The sequence below is a fragment of the Lotus japonicus genome, chromosome 1, assembly GCF_012489685.1.
Source record: "Lotus japonicus ecotype B-129 chromosome 1, LjGifu_v1.2".
NCBI classification, from domain to species: Eukaryota; Viridiplantae; Streptophyta; class Magnoliopsida; order Fabales; family Fabaceae; genus Lotus; species Lotus japonicus.
In genome coordinates, this window is record NC_080041.1 from 79385812 (window position 1) to 79401608 (window position 15797).

Consider the following 15797-nt stretch of genomic DNA (forward strand, 5'->3'; position numbering starts at 1 on the left):
ACAGTTTTTTTTTTTGAACAGAATAAAAAGAGAGTTTGCATGTAAATTAACTTGTTTTTGTGTTGTAGGAATTTAAGAGTTACGAGTTTGAAAACAATAATGATGGTTCATTCATTTGTTCTAGCATACTGCTCTGTAAATCATCATTCAGAAAGCTTTCTAGATGCCAGAATTGATTGAATACAATCTACAATGATCAAGATTTTGATAAAAAGAGTTTGCATATAAATTAACTTGTTTTTGTGTTGTAGCCTTGTAGGTGTTCAAGAGTTAAGAGTTTGAAAACAATAATGATGGCTCATTCATTTGTTCTAGCATACTGCTCTGAGAACCATCATTCTCTGTATTAGCTTATATTCTGATTTCCATGCCCCAACACCTCTTCTAATCTGAATTTTCTAAGCTCAATGCTTTTTAGAGAAGCACACTTGCTTAAAGTATAGCAAAGTACTATCAATTACATATGGACAACAACTATGTAATTTACAAATTATAAGTGAAATGGAAGCAGATAGCCCCAAACTTTAAAGAAGAAATGAATTGCATACATACAATATTTACAACTATATACACAAAATCTATTGCGAGAGACGGTGGCATTTCAGCAGCTGATGTTGAAGTATTTTGGATTGGAAGGGAAATGATATTCCACATGTAACTGCGACATGAAATAATCACTACATGAGATAAGAGAGAAATGGGGAACCAAGAAGTGCCAAAGTGTCCATAATTGATGCTTTTAGGACTATATTTGAAATCTCACAAAATAAAAGTGTAATGCTCTTCAAGATTATCATCACATAGCTCCAAACTATTAACTGAACATGTACTAATGAAGCACAAGTTATTAGTGCATGAAAGGATTAAAACCATTTCACGTATACATTTACATACCTTGCCCTCATCAGAATCTGAATGACGTTGAGGAAACACTACCCTCATATCATCATACAAGTAGAAGCTTCTTTCAGGGTCATTGTCCATAATATTTCTCACTTCTGCAGCGAGAGGGTCGGATTTGCACTTATGAACAGACCTTGAACGTTTCTTAGGCAAGGGGCAGACAAAGCGAAGGTGAAGAGCATAAAGCAGAATGCCAGTGTTAACACCATTGTCATTGGTCTTTGAAGAATCATGTATAAATTTGTCTTCATTAACAAGGCATGTGCTTGAACTAAAGTTTTCTTCATTACCAGCCTCTGTAGGTGCGAAACTATCAAAGTCTCCACATTTTGAGGTCAGAAGATCTTTATCTCTGTGACTGGTATTTGAGATTAATGAAGACTTGTCATCAGCTCTAGTGTCAGGATCTGTTTCGCTTTCTTTTCCAGTCCCGGTCATTGATCTAGACGAGGTTAAAGTGATTTTTTGCCGCAAGAATGTCTACTTTAGATCAATACAAGCAAAACAAATCAAACAAGGAGTTGGTAAAGCTTTTGTTTGGTATAAAACCAGTGTATGGGAAGTGGAAGAAATAACAAACACATGTTCTTCACATTTAAACAAATCAATCATACAGTTTCAACTTAATTTAACAAACTGGCTTTTCCACTACAGCCCCAAAAGTTTTGCAGAAACACCATGCTTGGCATGATAAGGCCAGGCAGGATCTGATTTACAGAATTATGCAGTCCACATGAGAACTTTCTCACATAACATGCTCCCTCACATATAAATCATTTGGACTTGAATGAAGTACCGAGACATTGCACGAACCAAAATAATTAAGATGAAGAAACTTTTTTTTATAAGGATGAGGATTATGGAGATCAAACTCAAGACCTCTCTATACTACCATATCATAAATAAATTCTTCAAAAAGCTTAAGGTGTTAGGTGATGGAATATGAATGATTTTCTATATTACCTCTCTAACCAGTATCAAAATAAAAAAAAAAAAGTAAATATGGCTCGATGATCGTCTGGTAAGAGAACTTTGAATATGATATATATTCAACCAATCCTACCTTGGTACCAGCTGGCATGTCACTCAAATCATAGTTGCAAAAGAAGGTGTGAATAGGTGTCCTCTCTGGATTGCTGAGAACCTGGAATCAGGTCAATAAGTTTGTAACACACAAATTGGGGAAAATACGTAGAATTTCACATGTGAACACAATGTAATTGAGAAACTACAAATCTAGTTGTTTTATGCAGCACTGCTATCTTGAAATTCATGTTAAAGACAGTCCATGAGTCATTGATCTACCAGCATGACTTATCACCCTTCCTCAGGAAATTTAATCATTCTATCAATAATTCTGATCACAAGTACAACTTGGATGATATCATTCTGTTCTGTACTAGGGCAAGCTTACGTAAGAGAAAGACAAAAAGTAAACCCTAGCAGAGCACTAAAATAGCAAAACTACCATAAAAGTAATATTCTCATTAATGCTGAAAAAGTTGGTTTCGTACAAGTGGATGACCTCCCCTTTTATAGAGGGGGTGGTCATGATATGGATCTTTCCTATATTTGGGCCTGACAATCAGGGCCCAAATCCCCGTACATATAAGACAAATCCAAAGGAATCTTCCAGCTGGCTTGTGGGTCCATCACCTAAGGGAGGGCAATGAAGCTCGTCATGTTGCCTTTCCCGCCATGGCTATCTTCGATGGTTTATTGTTCATTTTGGGCGGGACATAATCTTCTTTATGTCCCGCCCAGTCCACATGCCCCCAAGACATGAGACTCGAGTAATTGAGTCGAAATGTCTTTATCATGTTACCCAGTAGTTCGCCTCTATTGTTTATTCGTTCATCGCCACTTTACTTTCGTTGTTACATCGCCATTTTCACGCTTCGCCACCTTTGTTGCCGTTTCAAAGATATGTCGCCATTAGTTATAACCGTCAATCACGTCTTTTCAACTGACGCACGTATCCTTATTTTCCGGGATTTCGTCATCATTTGTTATAAATGCAATTTTCAGTTGTGCGTCTCGAGGAGTAACGTCTTTTCGCTTCCTACCTTTTCGAATTTCAAATCCCAAAATCCCACGATCTTCCCCCATTCATTCTCTCTCCTCCTTTCTCTCTATAAAAACCCCTTTTCACTTTTCATTTTTCACTTTCTTAAAACTTTTGTTCTGAAAACCTTTTCACCGCAGCTTTCATTCTCTTCTTTGAACTCCGGTGAACCTTTTCTTCCTCCGGCCGTCGTCATTGCGCGGTGCTCCCCTATCGCCGACGTTCTCCTTTCTCAAATCCACAGTTCTTCCCCTGGTTAGTTTTTCTCTTTCCTGAGATTCTTCGTTTACTTCTTTTTTCTCTGACTCTGTTCATCTTCTTTCTTCTTTTGACTCTGTTCATCTTCTTTTTACTTTTAGTTTGTTCATCTTCTTTCTTCTTTTTATGAAACTGCCTCGCATGTCTTTACCAAACGCTAGCCTTTCTTCCCTAGAACTTTCTTCGCCCTCTACGGAGGAGGAAGTTGTCGCCCCCTCTATAATTGAAATTCACTCCTCGCCTTCTACCCATGATGATTCCGGTCCCGCCGGCTCTGTAGACTCAATTCTCTCCTCTAATGGAGATTTGTCTTCACCTAAATGGCGCTCTGACGTGCATTTAGTTGAAGATAAATGTCTGTTGCATTCTATCTGGGGCAGCGTTGGGAGCATTAATTCGCTTCGAATATCCGCTCAAGGGTTTACGAAGATAAATCCCGCCACCTCGAATAATGAAGATCATCTGTTGAATGTCCTCCCATGTGGCGAAGATGACTGTGTTCTGTTGCGTAAAGAATCAGCCGATGAATCGCCCGATTTCTTCTTTGTTTATGGCTATTTCTTCTTAGACTTGAACATCAAACTTCCTTTCTCGCCGTTTATATGTCACGTTCTTTCTTTTCTGAATGTGGCGCCCTGCCAACTCCAGCCCAACGCCTGGGGTTTTCTCCGCTGCTTTGAAATTCTTTGTGAACACTTGAGTTTCACTCCGACCTATCCTTTGTTCTTCCTGTTCTATAAATCAGTCACCACTAAACCTACTTCTGTGAAATGGGTTCCACTATTAGCCCGTAAGAACATGAGTCGGTTCACCGCCCTTAAAAGCCATTACAAAGTATGGCAGAAGAAATACTTTAAAGTTATGGAGTCGCCCGAAATAAAGAACTTGTTCCGAGATTCCGACAATAACCCTCTCTTCCCTTTTTACTGGACAAAGAACCCTCGCCGAAAAATATCCGTTTCATACGACGCCTTGGATGAATCTGAACAAGGCGTCGCCGATTACCTCCGCACACTACCAGTAATTTCTGGTCACGACTTGATTGAGGCGTCGAAATCCGGCACTTTAAATCAATTTTTTAGTAAGTTTATAATCTTTGTACGTAACTTCTTTTTCTTTTTGTTCATGTATCTCGTCTAATTGGTGTTTTCCATACAGCTACGATGGGAAAAAGCAAGGTTGATGCGAACCCAATCAAGATGAAGGAATACCTCGCCCAGTCTGCTGCGGCGGCGAAGAAGAGGGCCGCCGAAACTGAGCAGAAGAAGAAGAATGAAGGTACTTCGGGTTCTGACAAAGTCAGGGACCCTAAACGTCAAAAAACTTCAGGTGCTGCTGGTGGTAAGCCTCTCCACCAATCGACTCTTGATTCAAAAAGTCATCCAGCTGAGAAAAAGAAGGGACATGACAATGTCCCGCCCCCTCAACAAGATTCAAGCACGCTGATCAACCGCCCATCAACTTCATTTGGCCAGGCTGGCCCTAGTTCAGCCATTGGTGGCGAGGCTCCTCCCCCCTTGCTGAATTTGTCGGATCCTCACTTCAATGGGCTGGAATTCATGACCCGTACTTTTGACAACCGGATTCACAAGGACATTTCCGGTCAAGGTCCCCCCAACATTGCTTCCATGGCGATCCATCACGCGCTTTCTGCCGCCAGTACTGTGGCGGGAATGGCTCAGTGCGTGAAGGAGTTGATCTCAGCCAAGAACCGTTTTGAGAAGAAGGCAGCTGATTACAAGACAGCCTATGAGCGGGCTAAAACTGATGCTGAGACTGCCAACAAAAAGCTGAAATCTGCTGAGGAGAAGTGTGCTAAGTTAACTGAAGACTTGGCTGCTTCGGACCTGCTTCTTCAAAAGACCAAGTCTCTTAAAGAAGCCATAAATGACAAGCACACTGCCGTTCAAGCCAAATATCAGAAGTTGGAAAAGAAATATGATCGCCTGAATGCTTCCATCCTAGGGCGTTCTTCTCTCCAATATGCTCAAGGCTTTCTGGCGGCCAAAGAGCAGATCAGTGTAGTTGAGCCGGGCTTTGACCTTTCCCGCATTGGGTGGCTGAAGGAGATCAAGGATGGTCAAGTAGTTGGTGATGATGACATTAGCCTCGACCTCCTTCCCCAATTCGATGATGAGAGTGAGCCTGAAGAAGATGGCGAGGATGGGAATGAGCAGCACAGGAATGAGGATCAAGAGAAGGAAGATCCTCAAGCTGGGACAAGCCAGGGCAACAACGCCAACAACGAGAACCTGGCTTGAATTTGTTTTTATTTTATGAAGTTGAAATTTTTCTTTGGGCATTGCCCTGTCTTTTATTTTCATTCCAAATCATGTATGGGTGTCGCCCCCTTTTCTCTACTTTAAATGGATATCATCTTAAGTTCATTCGTTGTTTTAGTTGTTTCCAACTTTCGTTGTTACTTTGGTTTACATACCTTAGCCGATTTTTCGACGAGGCTTGGTTTCTAGTGGCCACTAGAATTGCCAAGGCTTTTAACTTTTGAAGGCGATACTCTCTTATTCCGAAAGGTTTACTCGCGGTATTGCATACCTTGATACGATTTGCATTGCATGAACTCGTAATATAAATTAAAAAATATATGCGATTCTGTTGAAATGATATTTTCATTAATTTTCTTTCGTATGGGAACAATTGTCCCTTCATTACAAATGTCGCCTCATTAAAAACCTTTCCAAAGAAAGGGAAAAAGAGTGCGACTTCATTTACATTTGTTGTTTCTATTAACTAAAATACTGCTTTAGATGAGAGGCGTTCCATGTTCGTGGAACCTTTTGACCGCTTAGTTGTTCCAACTTATAAGCTCCTCCTCCAACGTCGCCTATAATCCTGTAAGGCCCGCCCCAGTTGGGTGAAAGTTTGTTGTGTTTATCAGGTATTGTATTTTTTCGGAGCACTAAGTCTCCTACCCTCATTTTTCTTGGCACTACTTTCGTTGAGAACTTTCTTGCCACCTTCACTTTTCCCGCCTCATTTCTTATGTGAGCCTCTCGTTGTTCCCCACAGACGGCGCCAATGTTCTGTACTAGGGCAAGCTTACGTAAGAGAAAGACAAAAAGTAAACCCTAGCAGAGCACTAAAATAGCAAAACTACCATAAAAGTAATATTCTCATTAATGCTGAAAAAGTTGGTTTCGTACAAGTGGATGACCTCCCCTTTTATAGAGGGGGTGGTCATGATATGGATCTTTCCTATATTTGGGCCTGACAATCAGGGCCCAAATCCCCGTACATATAAGACAAATCCAAAGGAATCTTCCAGCTGGCTTGTGGGTCCATCACCTAAGGGAGGGCAATGAAGCTCGTCATGTTGCCTTTCCCGCCATGGCTATCTTCGATGGTTTATTGTTCATTTTGGGCGGGACATAAAGAAGATTATGTCCCGCCCAGTCCACATTCAGACAACTAAATATCACTAGAGTAAACGTCCAGATTGCCGAAAGCAAGAAGTCAGTGTGGTTATTAATGAACATGAAAAATTACCAACTAATCATGCACATCTGAAACCAGATCAAGCTGGTCCCTGTAAAGTCAATCTCATCCTGAAGTTATTGATGATACCTGGCAACAGAAGTTTTGGCTTTATATGCTAAATGTTTCTATATGGGGGCTGAATGATGGGTCGTAATGGGCCAACAAGAATGTAAGCTCACTGTTGTCGAGATGAAAGTATTACAAAGGTTGAATGGTTACACAATACACGATAGGATTATGAATGATATCTTTAGAGAGAAAACTAGGTTAACTCCCATTGTAGAAAAGATGGTCGAGAGGGTGGCCTTAGATGATTTGAGAAAGTGTGTAGCAAAGGTAAACCACTTAGTTAGTTAAGACAGTAATTGTTAGTGAATGTTACTGATACATAATTGGTAGCATGATATTAGTGAAGGAGATAGTTATTAGTTAGTTGGAGGCTGGGATATTTCTAGAAATAAGGATGTTACCTGTAAATAGGAAGAGGGGTTGAGAGGGAGAGCAGTCTAGTCATTTTGAGAGTATGAGGGCCCTTTGGACAGTAGGAGGGCAGACCCTCAAAGTTGTGCAAGTGTTTATGTAATCAAGGGATTTTTCCCTATACATTGTTTAAAGATACCGATTCCTATCAACTACCTTTATTACAATGAATAGGGGAAACTCTCTTGACACTTACAGAACTTCACCTCCTAATGCGCAAAGGCCCGAAATACTATTATGGGGGAAAATAGACAAATGACTGGAGGCTTGTAGAATAATGTTATCACAGGTAATGAGAGTTTGATTAGATGGAAAATAGTCTAATGATTAGAGGTAGAGGGAAAGCAAAGAAACTATAGGTTAAACCATTAAGTGAGACTCAAAGTTAAATGATCTACATTTGACTAAGTTCATAACAGGGTATTATGGCACCATTTAATCTATGTAGTCAACCCCACCTAGTAGGGAAAAACTCTGGTTGTTATATATGATAATTTTTTCTAGATGCATATAATTCAAAACAAAGTTTTCAAATTTATTGTATCAAATATGGTAGTGATAACCTTTCTCAAAGATTTATGGAAGCAAAGAGATATATACATGGAACTAATTAAACCAACAGTGATACTGATATTTTGAAAGCATACTTCTGCTAAACATCATATGTCAGTCACTTCTTTTAAAATCTATTCCAGGAATCTCATTTACTCCAAAAGTCTAAGTTGGAACTTGTATCATGCCTTGTCAAGTTGGTAATAGTATAAAAAAGATCAAATAAATAATCGAATGTGCAAAAATGTTATAAATCAAGTCTCAAGTTTGCAACACTATGCACAGCCATCTTCTTCCAAGATATACATATAAATGCATCTTGTAAATAGAAGGGGAACAATTATGTTCTCAGCTTAACAATTTTAAAGGTCTTGTAGTGAAGTACCAGTTGAATGCGTCCTTTCATAGGTATGCGTATACGGCTCTTTTCAGATCGTGATTCATCCATGCTAAGGGTTCTCTGAAATTTAGAGACTCTAGACTTGCTTGATAATTTTCCTGAAAGATTAATTGATGAATAATATAATAAATACTTGTCTCCTTGCACGCTGGATACGCCAAATGGAACTTTTTGCGATTGTGGTGAGAAATTGCCACCAGTTACATTCAACACAGCAAGAAAGCCTTCAATTTTCTGCAAAATGATGGTGGTAAAATTTAAAGATAACAGAAAGATCTCATGATAACTTCAGTTGGAAATTAATGTATAAAGGAAAAGCCAATAAGTTTATTGATAACCTGACTAATGCTAACCTGACTAACTTTCCCGGACAGTAAGCGACCAGATAACAGCGATTCCTCAAATGAGCCAATCAGGGACCTTCTACTAGGCAATCTACTCATAGTTCCACAAAAATTGGCATGCTTAGGAGGAAAGCTAGCAGGACGAGTCCAATAATCATTCATGTCGATGATCTTATCACGAGTAAACATGTCAGACTTTTGCTGCATACTGTTATAATAGAGCTGTGATTTAAATCCTTGACAAGTTTTATCAAGAGATTCTTCTACATCTTTAAAACTCAGATTGCCATCATCCAACATAACATCAATAGTTCTGCACCCTCCCAATTTTTCATTTGTAGAAGATTTTTTACCCAGTGGAGACAAAGGGAAGCGAGGTGATGACACCTTTTTCTGAGGTATTGATAACGCCACTGGTAGGGACTTCAATTTAGTTCTCTCTTTAGAATCATTAAGTTCTGAAGACGATTTCAAATGCTTATAACACATTGACTCCTCATGCTCACTGTGTGAACTGTCATGACTAGAAACAATTTTGTTCTTGTTCATACCAGAGTCATTACAAGATGAGTTCACAAATTCCTGAAAATAAGCAGACGACCAAATTGTGGGTTGAATATTGATGTCATCTCCAATATGAACCTTCTTATACTCATGTATAGCATTATGACAATCATCTCCAACTTTCGGACAAGTTCGATGATTACCTTCACCAATGTCCAGAGGATCACCTCTAAAATGATCAGCAAGCATCATTCCATTCAAAGGTGACAATAATCGCTTCCTGACTTGCGATTTAGATGCTTCAGTTGCGTCATTGGTGGCATTAAACACAGATGACGAATATCCATTTCCACCAAAACCATTAACGCAAGGAGTTGATGCTCTTATACGAAAACCTACAGTCCTTGAAGTAGGTGTTTGCTCTGTATTGACAGACAACCTGGCAATTTGTTCCATGGAGTCAATCTTCAACTTCTGTATGTTGGATTTACCATCTTTGCTCGTCTTTGAAACATGTGATTTCGAGAGCTCTATAACATTATTCCTCTCAGAGTGAGGCATGTGAATTTTCGTGCGATTACAACGTTCTTCTTCCCCAGCCAACAAGTTCAACTCATTGTTGCTTATGCTGGCAATCCTAGGTGCAGTTTGCACAAATGATGCTGCCACCTCCTCAGCAATGCAGCCTGAAGATACTTGTGGTAACCCCATTTCTATTGATAAGGGTAAGGTTCTTCCAAATTTTCAAAGAGGAATCACGTTCTATACCATACTATTATTTATCGTCACCATCTTGTAAGTGCATTCATTTGGTACTTTTATGTTTCAACTGTTCTCCCAAAACCATCCATCTCAACACCAATGCTGGTGTAAATAAATTGATTCCCCTCCAAAGAAAAGAAAGTAAAAATTATTAACCAGACTTCACGTCATCGTCACGCTAGAGGCACTATCCTGCAGAACAAAGAATTTATTGATAAGTTCCTCATGATATACAAAATAAACGCATAAGTAAATCAATCACATAGAAAATCTGCAACGTTCTTCAACTGCCTACTCTTTTCACCTGGTCACATTTCTTGCTGAAGTTGAACCATATATTAATTTCTCAAGTCAACAACAAGGAACATTAATTCAAAACACCCTTAAGATAGCCCCCCAGTGATTCTTCACTATGCCTATAAACCCAGACAACTACTCCAATAGCAAGGGGGAAAGTCATTAGTCCAAAAGTGTTACTTTCATTATCTGGATTAAAATAAATGTGAAAAATATCATTGTTGTTATTCCTCAAAAGGATGAAATCCCACAACCAAAACATGGAATACCCACCACATGCAGCAACCTCCTATGTTTCTCTAATACATATTCAGAAAAAAGAGCTCAAAGTACCAAACCAGAAGCAGGAAATAATGAACAGACGCACCAAGGCTTATGATTGCTGAAAATTCAATCTTTCTTCGGCAATTCACAAGGTAACCAATCAAAGGAGCAAACTCTGCAAACCCCACAACTGGTTTGTGTCTATGATGAGGGAATTTCCTTCTTCTTTGTTCTTCTCTTTGGTGAGTGTTGTGTTGTTGTTGGAGCCCGCAGGCATATCCATCTCTCACGTAAAAAGTGGGTGGTGGGGTGATAGGCATTGATGGATGACGATGGTGATAGGCAAAAATCATTCCCCTATAAGCAAACAATTTGTGGGGCATGGCTTAGCCAGAATTTTCTGGCTGTCTGTTTTTTGTACTTTAGAAAACTACAACAACTTGCAAAAAGGAAACCACAAGTTGTGTTTGTTTTGTGTCCAAGTTGCGGTTCTCTTTTTCTTTCTTTCTCTGCATGATGTTTCTATCCATGACATGTGTCCTTCCATGTCAACATGCAAAGACTTTCCTCTATTTATGCGACAATGTAGCAGAAAATCAATACACCCTCCTCCGGAAAATAGAATCACACAACAGTAATTTTCCCTGCTGGCACAATCTGCTTATAATGTCAAGAAGTTATAAGCCTATAACATGTTCAATTTGGATCCTCTGCATATCAATCTTCCTCAAGTCAAGGCTACTATTAGGGTCCTTATTTTTAGAGTTAGCTAAATCTATGTTTCACAAAAGTAAGTTTGAAAAATGAATGTATTTGGAAATTGAGTATAAAAGTAAATTAAGAAAAATGAATGTTGTTTACTAAAATGGACATAAGATGATAGATAAACAATATATCTGTGATGTGTCAATATGTGAAATTTTGTAAAATAACATCAAACTCACTTTTTTTCTAACCTTTAAATATGTATTAACAAAGTTTTTCTAGATTGAAATTATGATGCATTAACAAAAACCAGGAAATGTAGGCAATATTAGGGACACTTAGTCAAAAGATGAAACATTAGAAATGACAGCACCTTTTTTTAAATATTTTTCTTGCATAATTGAAGAACAAGTGCTCCCAGAAACTGTACAGCAGTGAATTCTTCTAGAATGTACAAATGTAAGGATTCCCGTTGTACATTATACAGCAACAACTTTATGCCATCTGAATTACCAAAAAATAGAAGAAACACGGTAACAAAAAAATAATTTAAATGAAGACCAACGCGAAACGCCAAAATGATGTATCAAGTCATAAAATGATTATTTGCTCTTAAATAACAAATTCATTGAAAGTCCAACTGTTGATGGCTTAAATGGACGCCCAAATTTCCATGATGAAGCCTTGGAGTTTTCATGGTTAGTTTTCTTCCCTCTATAACGTCCTGCAGCATCGTGACTTCTAACAGGTTCAGATTGTTTTATATTAAAAATCCCTGAACCAAATGAAGAGTCGGATCCGCCAAATGAAACGGGTTCTTTATTTGATGCATCCTGTGGATATCCAACAGCTCCATCTTGATGAGGTGGTGGAAATTTCTCACTCTTGCTTTTAGCATTTGCATGGGTCACAACTCTCCATCTCTGAAATTCAGAAAGAAACACATGTAATGTTTCTCAAGGCAGCATATAATACAAATTGAAGTGAAAAGCTCAATTCACCAAGGGAGCATCATCTGATCAAACAAAATTTCTCACGGAGTTCTATGTCATTAAAGAACACAAAAACTATCACCAACAAAATATTGTTTATGTCTTCAGGGTAGACATGATCAGAGAATCCAAAGTAGAAAAATAATGGTCTCAAGTTCCAGACAATATTTTAAACTATAAATACTGCCAAATCAAACAAATGACAAGGTTTCATGAAAATCTTATGCAAGTTTTAGTGCGTAAAGTAAAGAGGAATCCCAGACCTAAGATAATAATAAAGTATATGTTAATATAGGGTACCTACTCAAGAAATGCATATGCTAGAACTTGGGTTTGAAGGAACACAAAATTAAAATCAAACACAAGGTAATTGAGGCTAACTATGAGGATAAGAAACAAACATAACTATTTGTCTGACTTACATCTAAGTTTGTTTGGATCTCTGCATTGGCCTCAGGGGCCGGAATGGCTCGACTGCGCTCACGTGCTCTGACTCTTTTGGCACCATCAACTGCATTGGCTTTTCCATTTAGAGCTTTTTGCCTGAGAATCAAATGAAAACGATCAATGAGCAACTAGACAGAATCAATCCAGAAGTTATCAAACACTTTAAGAATAAGAGGACCTCCTAGCTTCCTCATTTCTCAGTTTTACATCCAATTCTTTGCTGGGAGGATACTTTGGCAAACTTGATGGTTCACAAGCATGGGGTTCGGTGGTGAAGAACTGCAGATAGAAAATGGATGAGAAATGCATTGCATCTCAAATATAAAGTTAATACATAGGGCTCACTTACTTCACTGTTTAGAGCAGCTGAGGCAGTACCACGATTATCAGGATCTATTGCTAAAAGAGATTCAATTAAAGGCAGTGAAGATGAAGGAAAATTCTTGAATGTTTCTGAGATACACCGTTTATATGGCTGTTGTGGCTTAAACATTGTAGCATTTGGCAATCTATACTTCCTCCAATATTCCTCAGATGGAGAACCACACAACTTGAATATTTTGTGCAGTTGCTCAACCTAGACCCAAGCAACCCAAAAGTCAGTCATACATCATCAGGAAAATATACATTTTGAGAAAATATAAAAGATATTGGAATGCGGATAAAAGGAAATTGTGATGATGAAACTACAACACAAGAATATAATCAAGATGATCAGCCCAGTGCCATCAATAAACAATTAAGTTGATGACACAGCCCTATGCAAAACCCCTACCTTACCCAACTTGGTTGGTGTCTAATACAACTATATAATAAAATGGCCAGAAAAAAATTGCCGCCTGCACAGAGTGCACACAAGGCCTCAGAAGTGACCCTGAGTAAGATAAGATGAACCACAAGCAAATAACAGCTCTGAGACTATTATTTGAAATATTTGAAAACAGATTAAAAGCATCGCAATTAGTGGTCTAAAAGCTCAAGTTTAGACAATGGCACTTATAAACAAGATGAAGAACAATACCTCTGTGCGGCCAGGCATGATTGGCTTCCCAGCAAGCAGCTCTGCCAAGATGCAACCAGCGCTCCAAAGGTCAATACTGACACCATAAAATGTAGCCCCAAGAAGAAGCTCAGGGGGGCGATACCAAAGGGTCACAACTCTGCTTGTCAAGGCCTGCTTCACCTTAGGATCAAAGAAAGTTGCAAGTCCAAAATCTGCAATTTTAAGGACTCCTTCATTGTCAATAAGCAGATTAGAACCCTTGATATCACGGTGCAATACACCTCGACTGTGGCAATGCTCAAGACCAGAAAGTAATTGCTTCATAAAGCATTTGACCTGTCATAGAGAAAATACTGAGAGACAAATCAGCTTTAAGTACGATTTACCATTAATGAAGCAAGCAATGAGCCTTGTATGATTTAACATTCATATTGCAAATGTATACCATGTAAAGTCCCCCCCCCCCATGTAATGTGCAAATTCTGTTTTCCGTTTAAACAGGGGCGACTAGAAATCAAGATGCAATGCAATGTCTTCATAACAGCCTCATAATCGACTAGGCTTCTCAACATGCACTAAATATTAACATTTGTTGAACGTCCTAAAAGTAAAATTTCTTTCCATCAGAGTAGAAAGCAAAATTCAGACAGGAAGACAGGAGTAGAAAGCAAAAGTGTTCCTAATAAAGTAATAACCTTACTTTATGCTAGGATAAAGGAAATTTCTAAGTAGCAGCATCAACCGCCATCAAGGTACCTTAAATACATCATAAGAAAAGCTCCCTAAGGACATCATAGAACCATGAATGATGAAATAAATACAAAGCTAAATATGCTTAGAAGCCCATGATGGGACCCAAAATTATCTAGAAAGAACTAGGAGCTAAATCATAGGCCTAAACTCCACAAATGAAAGAACTCGTAGTTTTTAACCACATTAAGGCAACAAAATCATGATCTGAAACACATCTAAATCACAAATTCACAACACCTGATGTTACACAACAACCAATTATAAAATGCCAAATTGTTGTTATAAAGTAAAAGTATATGCAGAATACATTAAACAAAGAGCAAACACCAGCTCAAAATTGTGGTACCTGTGGCTCAGTGAATTTAACACCTTGCCCAGCTGCAAGCCCAGCAAGATCATGTTCCATATACTCAAACACCAAGTAAAGACTGCATGACATTCTAGAAGTAACCAACCCCTCAAGCTTCACAACATTGGGGTGATCAAGCCTCCTAAGAACAAGTATCTCTCTTGCCATGAACTTCACACTCTCAGGCTCCAAATTATCAAATCTAACTTTCTTCAACGCCACAATCTTCCCAGTAAGAAGGTCTTTCGCCTTGTACACATTGCTATACGTCCCTTGCCCAATCTGAACAACAACAACACAGACAAAAATCATGAGTGAGATCCAATTTTTTGATTCCAAATTGGAGTTAACCGAAGCATCAACGCACCTTAGCAAGCTTCTCGAACGAGCTGGCGCGCCGGGGAGTCCAGTCGCCGATTGCTTCGCCGGCGACGGCCATTAACCAAGCCGGCCAGCCTTGTTGAGTCACCGCTAACGGATCTAATCTAGGCTTCCGGCGCTCCGGCGCCGGAACAGTTCCGGGAAAATCGCCGGTGTGCCGATTCGTTTTCTTCTCCCGAACCCTAACGCTAACGGCATTATTACCTCCGTCGGAAGCAACATTTCTCTGGCTTTTCCGGCGACGGCGCTGATCCTGAGCTCCGTCACCATCCGGCGTCCCGAGCACGCAACCCATCGTCAGATGAAGCTGCAAACTGCGGCGGAGTCAGAGCAAGGAAAACGCATGGAATCGGAAGAAAAAACAAGGTAAGCTGCAAAAACCGCCGTCGCGTTCGGCGGCGCGTGACGGTTATTTCTCCGATAAGGGAAGAGCTTTAAGCTTCGTTGATGAGTGAAGAGTGTGATTCTGTGCTGAGCATGCACCTTGAAGAAGCTACACAGCACCAATGAAGAAGGAAATAACGGAAATGCCACTGCGTCTGAAAGTCTGAGTTGGTGTTGTCAGTTAAATGTTGGCTCTGGAGAGAGAGAGAGAGGAAGAAAGTCCAAAACTGACTTTTTTTCTCCTATAGATAAAAGTTCGAGTGAGTTCTGCTCTAATCACCACGACAGGTTAGACATGTCTTCAATCGTAACATTTCGTCACGTATTTACAAATCGTCTACTAACACAGTCTTCACATTAACAGCAGGAATTGAGAGGAGAAGTGATCTGTCTTTATAAACTAAACTGAGTCGATATGTTGTTACTAATTCCAAAAGGATATGACATCACAGATTTTGT

The 15797-nt window shown here is 39.2% G+C and overlaps 2 protein-coding genes across 6 annotated transcripts; both read right to left on the reverse strand.

Annotated features, from left to right (window-relative positions):
- Window positions 1–362: 362 nt before the first annotated feature.
- Window positions 363–11527, reverse strand: LOC130717062 (uncharacterized). 5 transcript variants are annotated; one of them, XM_057567177.1, is made up of 6 exons: window positions 11403–11527; window positions 8492–9955; window positions 8139–8387; window positions 1967–2047; window positions 895–1383; window positions 363–658 (listed from the first exon to the last, which is right to left on the reverse strand). In XM_057567177.1, exons 2-6 carry the CDS (start codon window positions 9710–9712, stop codon window positions 602–604), a joined length of 2097 nt encoding a protein of 698 aa, XP_057423160.1. In that variant the 5' UTR covers window positions 9713–9955; window positions 11403–11527; the 3' UTR covers window positions 363–601. The 5 variants fall into 5 exon arrangements, with proteins under 5 accessions (XP_057423160.1, XP_057423176.1, XP_057423152.1 ...); XM_057567193.1 differs by lacking the exon at window positions 11403–11527 and adding an exon at window positions 10428–10855 and having other exon boundaries at window positions 8507–9955; XM_057567169.1 differs by lacking the exon at window positions 11403–11527 and adding an exon at window positions 10428–10855.
- LOC130717097 (probable serine/threonine-protein kinase At1g54610) lies at window positions 11442–15649 on the reverse strand. Its single transcript, XM_057567212.1, has 7 exons — window positions 14941–15649; window positions 14571–14855; window positions 13490–13807; window positions 12818–13045; window positions 12647–12747; window positions 12444–12564; window positions 11442–11952 (listed from the first exon to the last, which is right to left on the reverse strand). The coding sequence occupies exons 1-7, from the start codon at window positions 15247–15249 to the stop codon at window positions 11632–11634; spliced, it is 1683 nt and encodes a 560-aa protein (XP_057423195.1). The 5' UTR covers window positions 15250–15649; the 3' UTR covers window positions 11442–11631.
- Between the last annotated feature and the right edge of the window lie 148 nt (window positions 15650–15797).

What these genes read in the sequence shown, in the direction of transcription:
- LOC130717062 (XM_057567177.1), bottom strand. Translation starts at nt 9,712, where the DNA reads ATGGGGTTACCACAAGTATCTTCAGGCTGCATTGCTGAGGAGGTGGCA. An exon ending in TGAAAGGACGCATTCAACTG is followed by an intron (nt 2,048 to 8,138) that starts GTACTTCACTAC and finishes ACCTGATTCCAG; the next exon opens with GTTCTCAGCAATCCAGAGAG. An exon ending in ACATGCCAGCTGGTACCAAG is followed by an intron (nt 1,384 to 1,966) that starts GTAGGATTGGTT and finishes GATCTAAAGTAG; the next exon opens with ACATTCTTGCGGCAAAAAAT.
- LOC130717097 (XM_057567212.1), bottom strand. Translation starts at nt 15,249, where the DNA reads ATGGGTTGCGTGCTCGGGACGCCGGATGGTGACGGAGCTCAGGATCAG. An exon ending in CGTTCGAGAAGCTTGCTAAG is followed by an intron (nt 14,856 to 14,940) that starts GTGCGTTGATGC and finishes GTTGTTGTTCAG; the next exon opens with ATTGGGCAAGGGACGTATAG. An exon ending in CAGCTGCTCTAAACAGTGAA is followed by an intron (nt 12,748 to 12,817) that starts GTAAGTGAGCCC and finishes TTCTATCTGCAG; the next exon opens with TTCTTCACCACCGAACCCCA.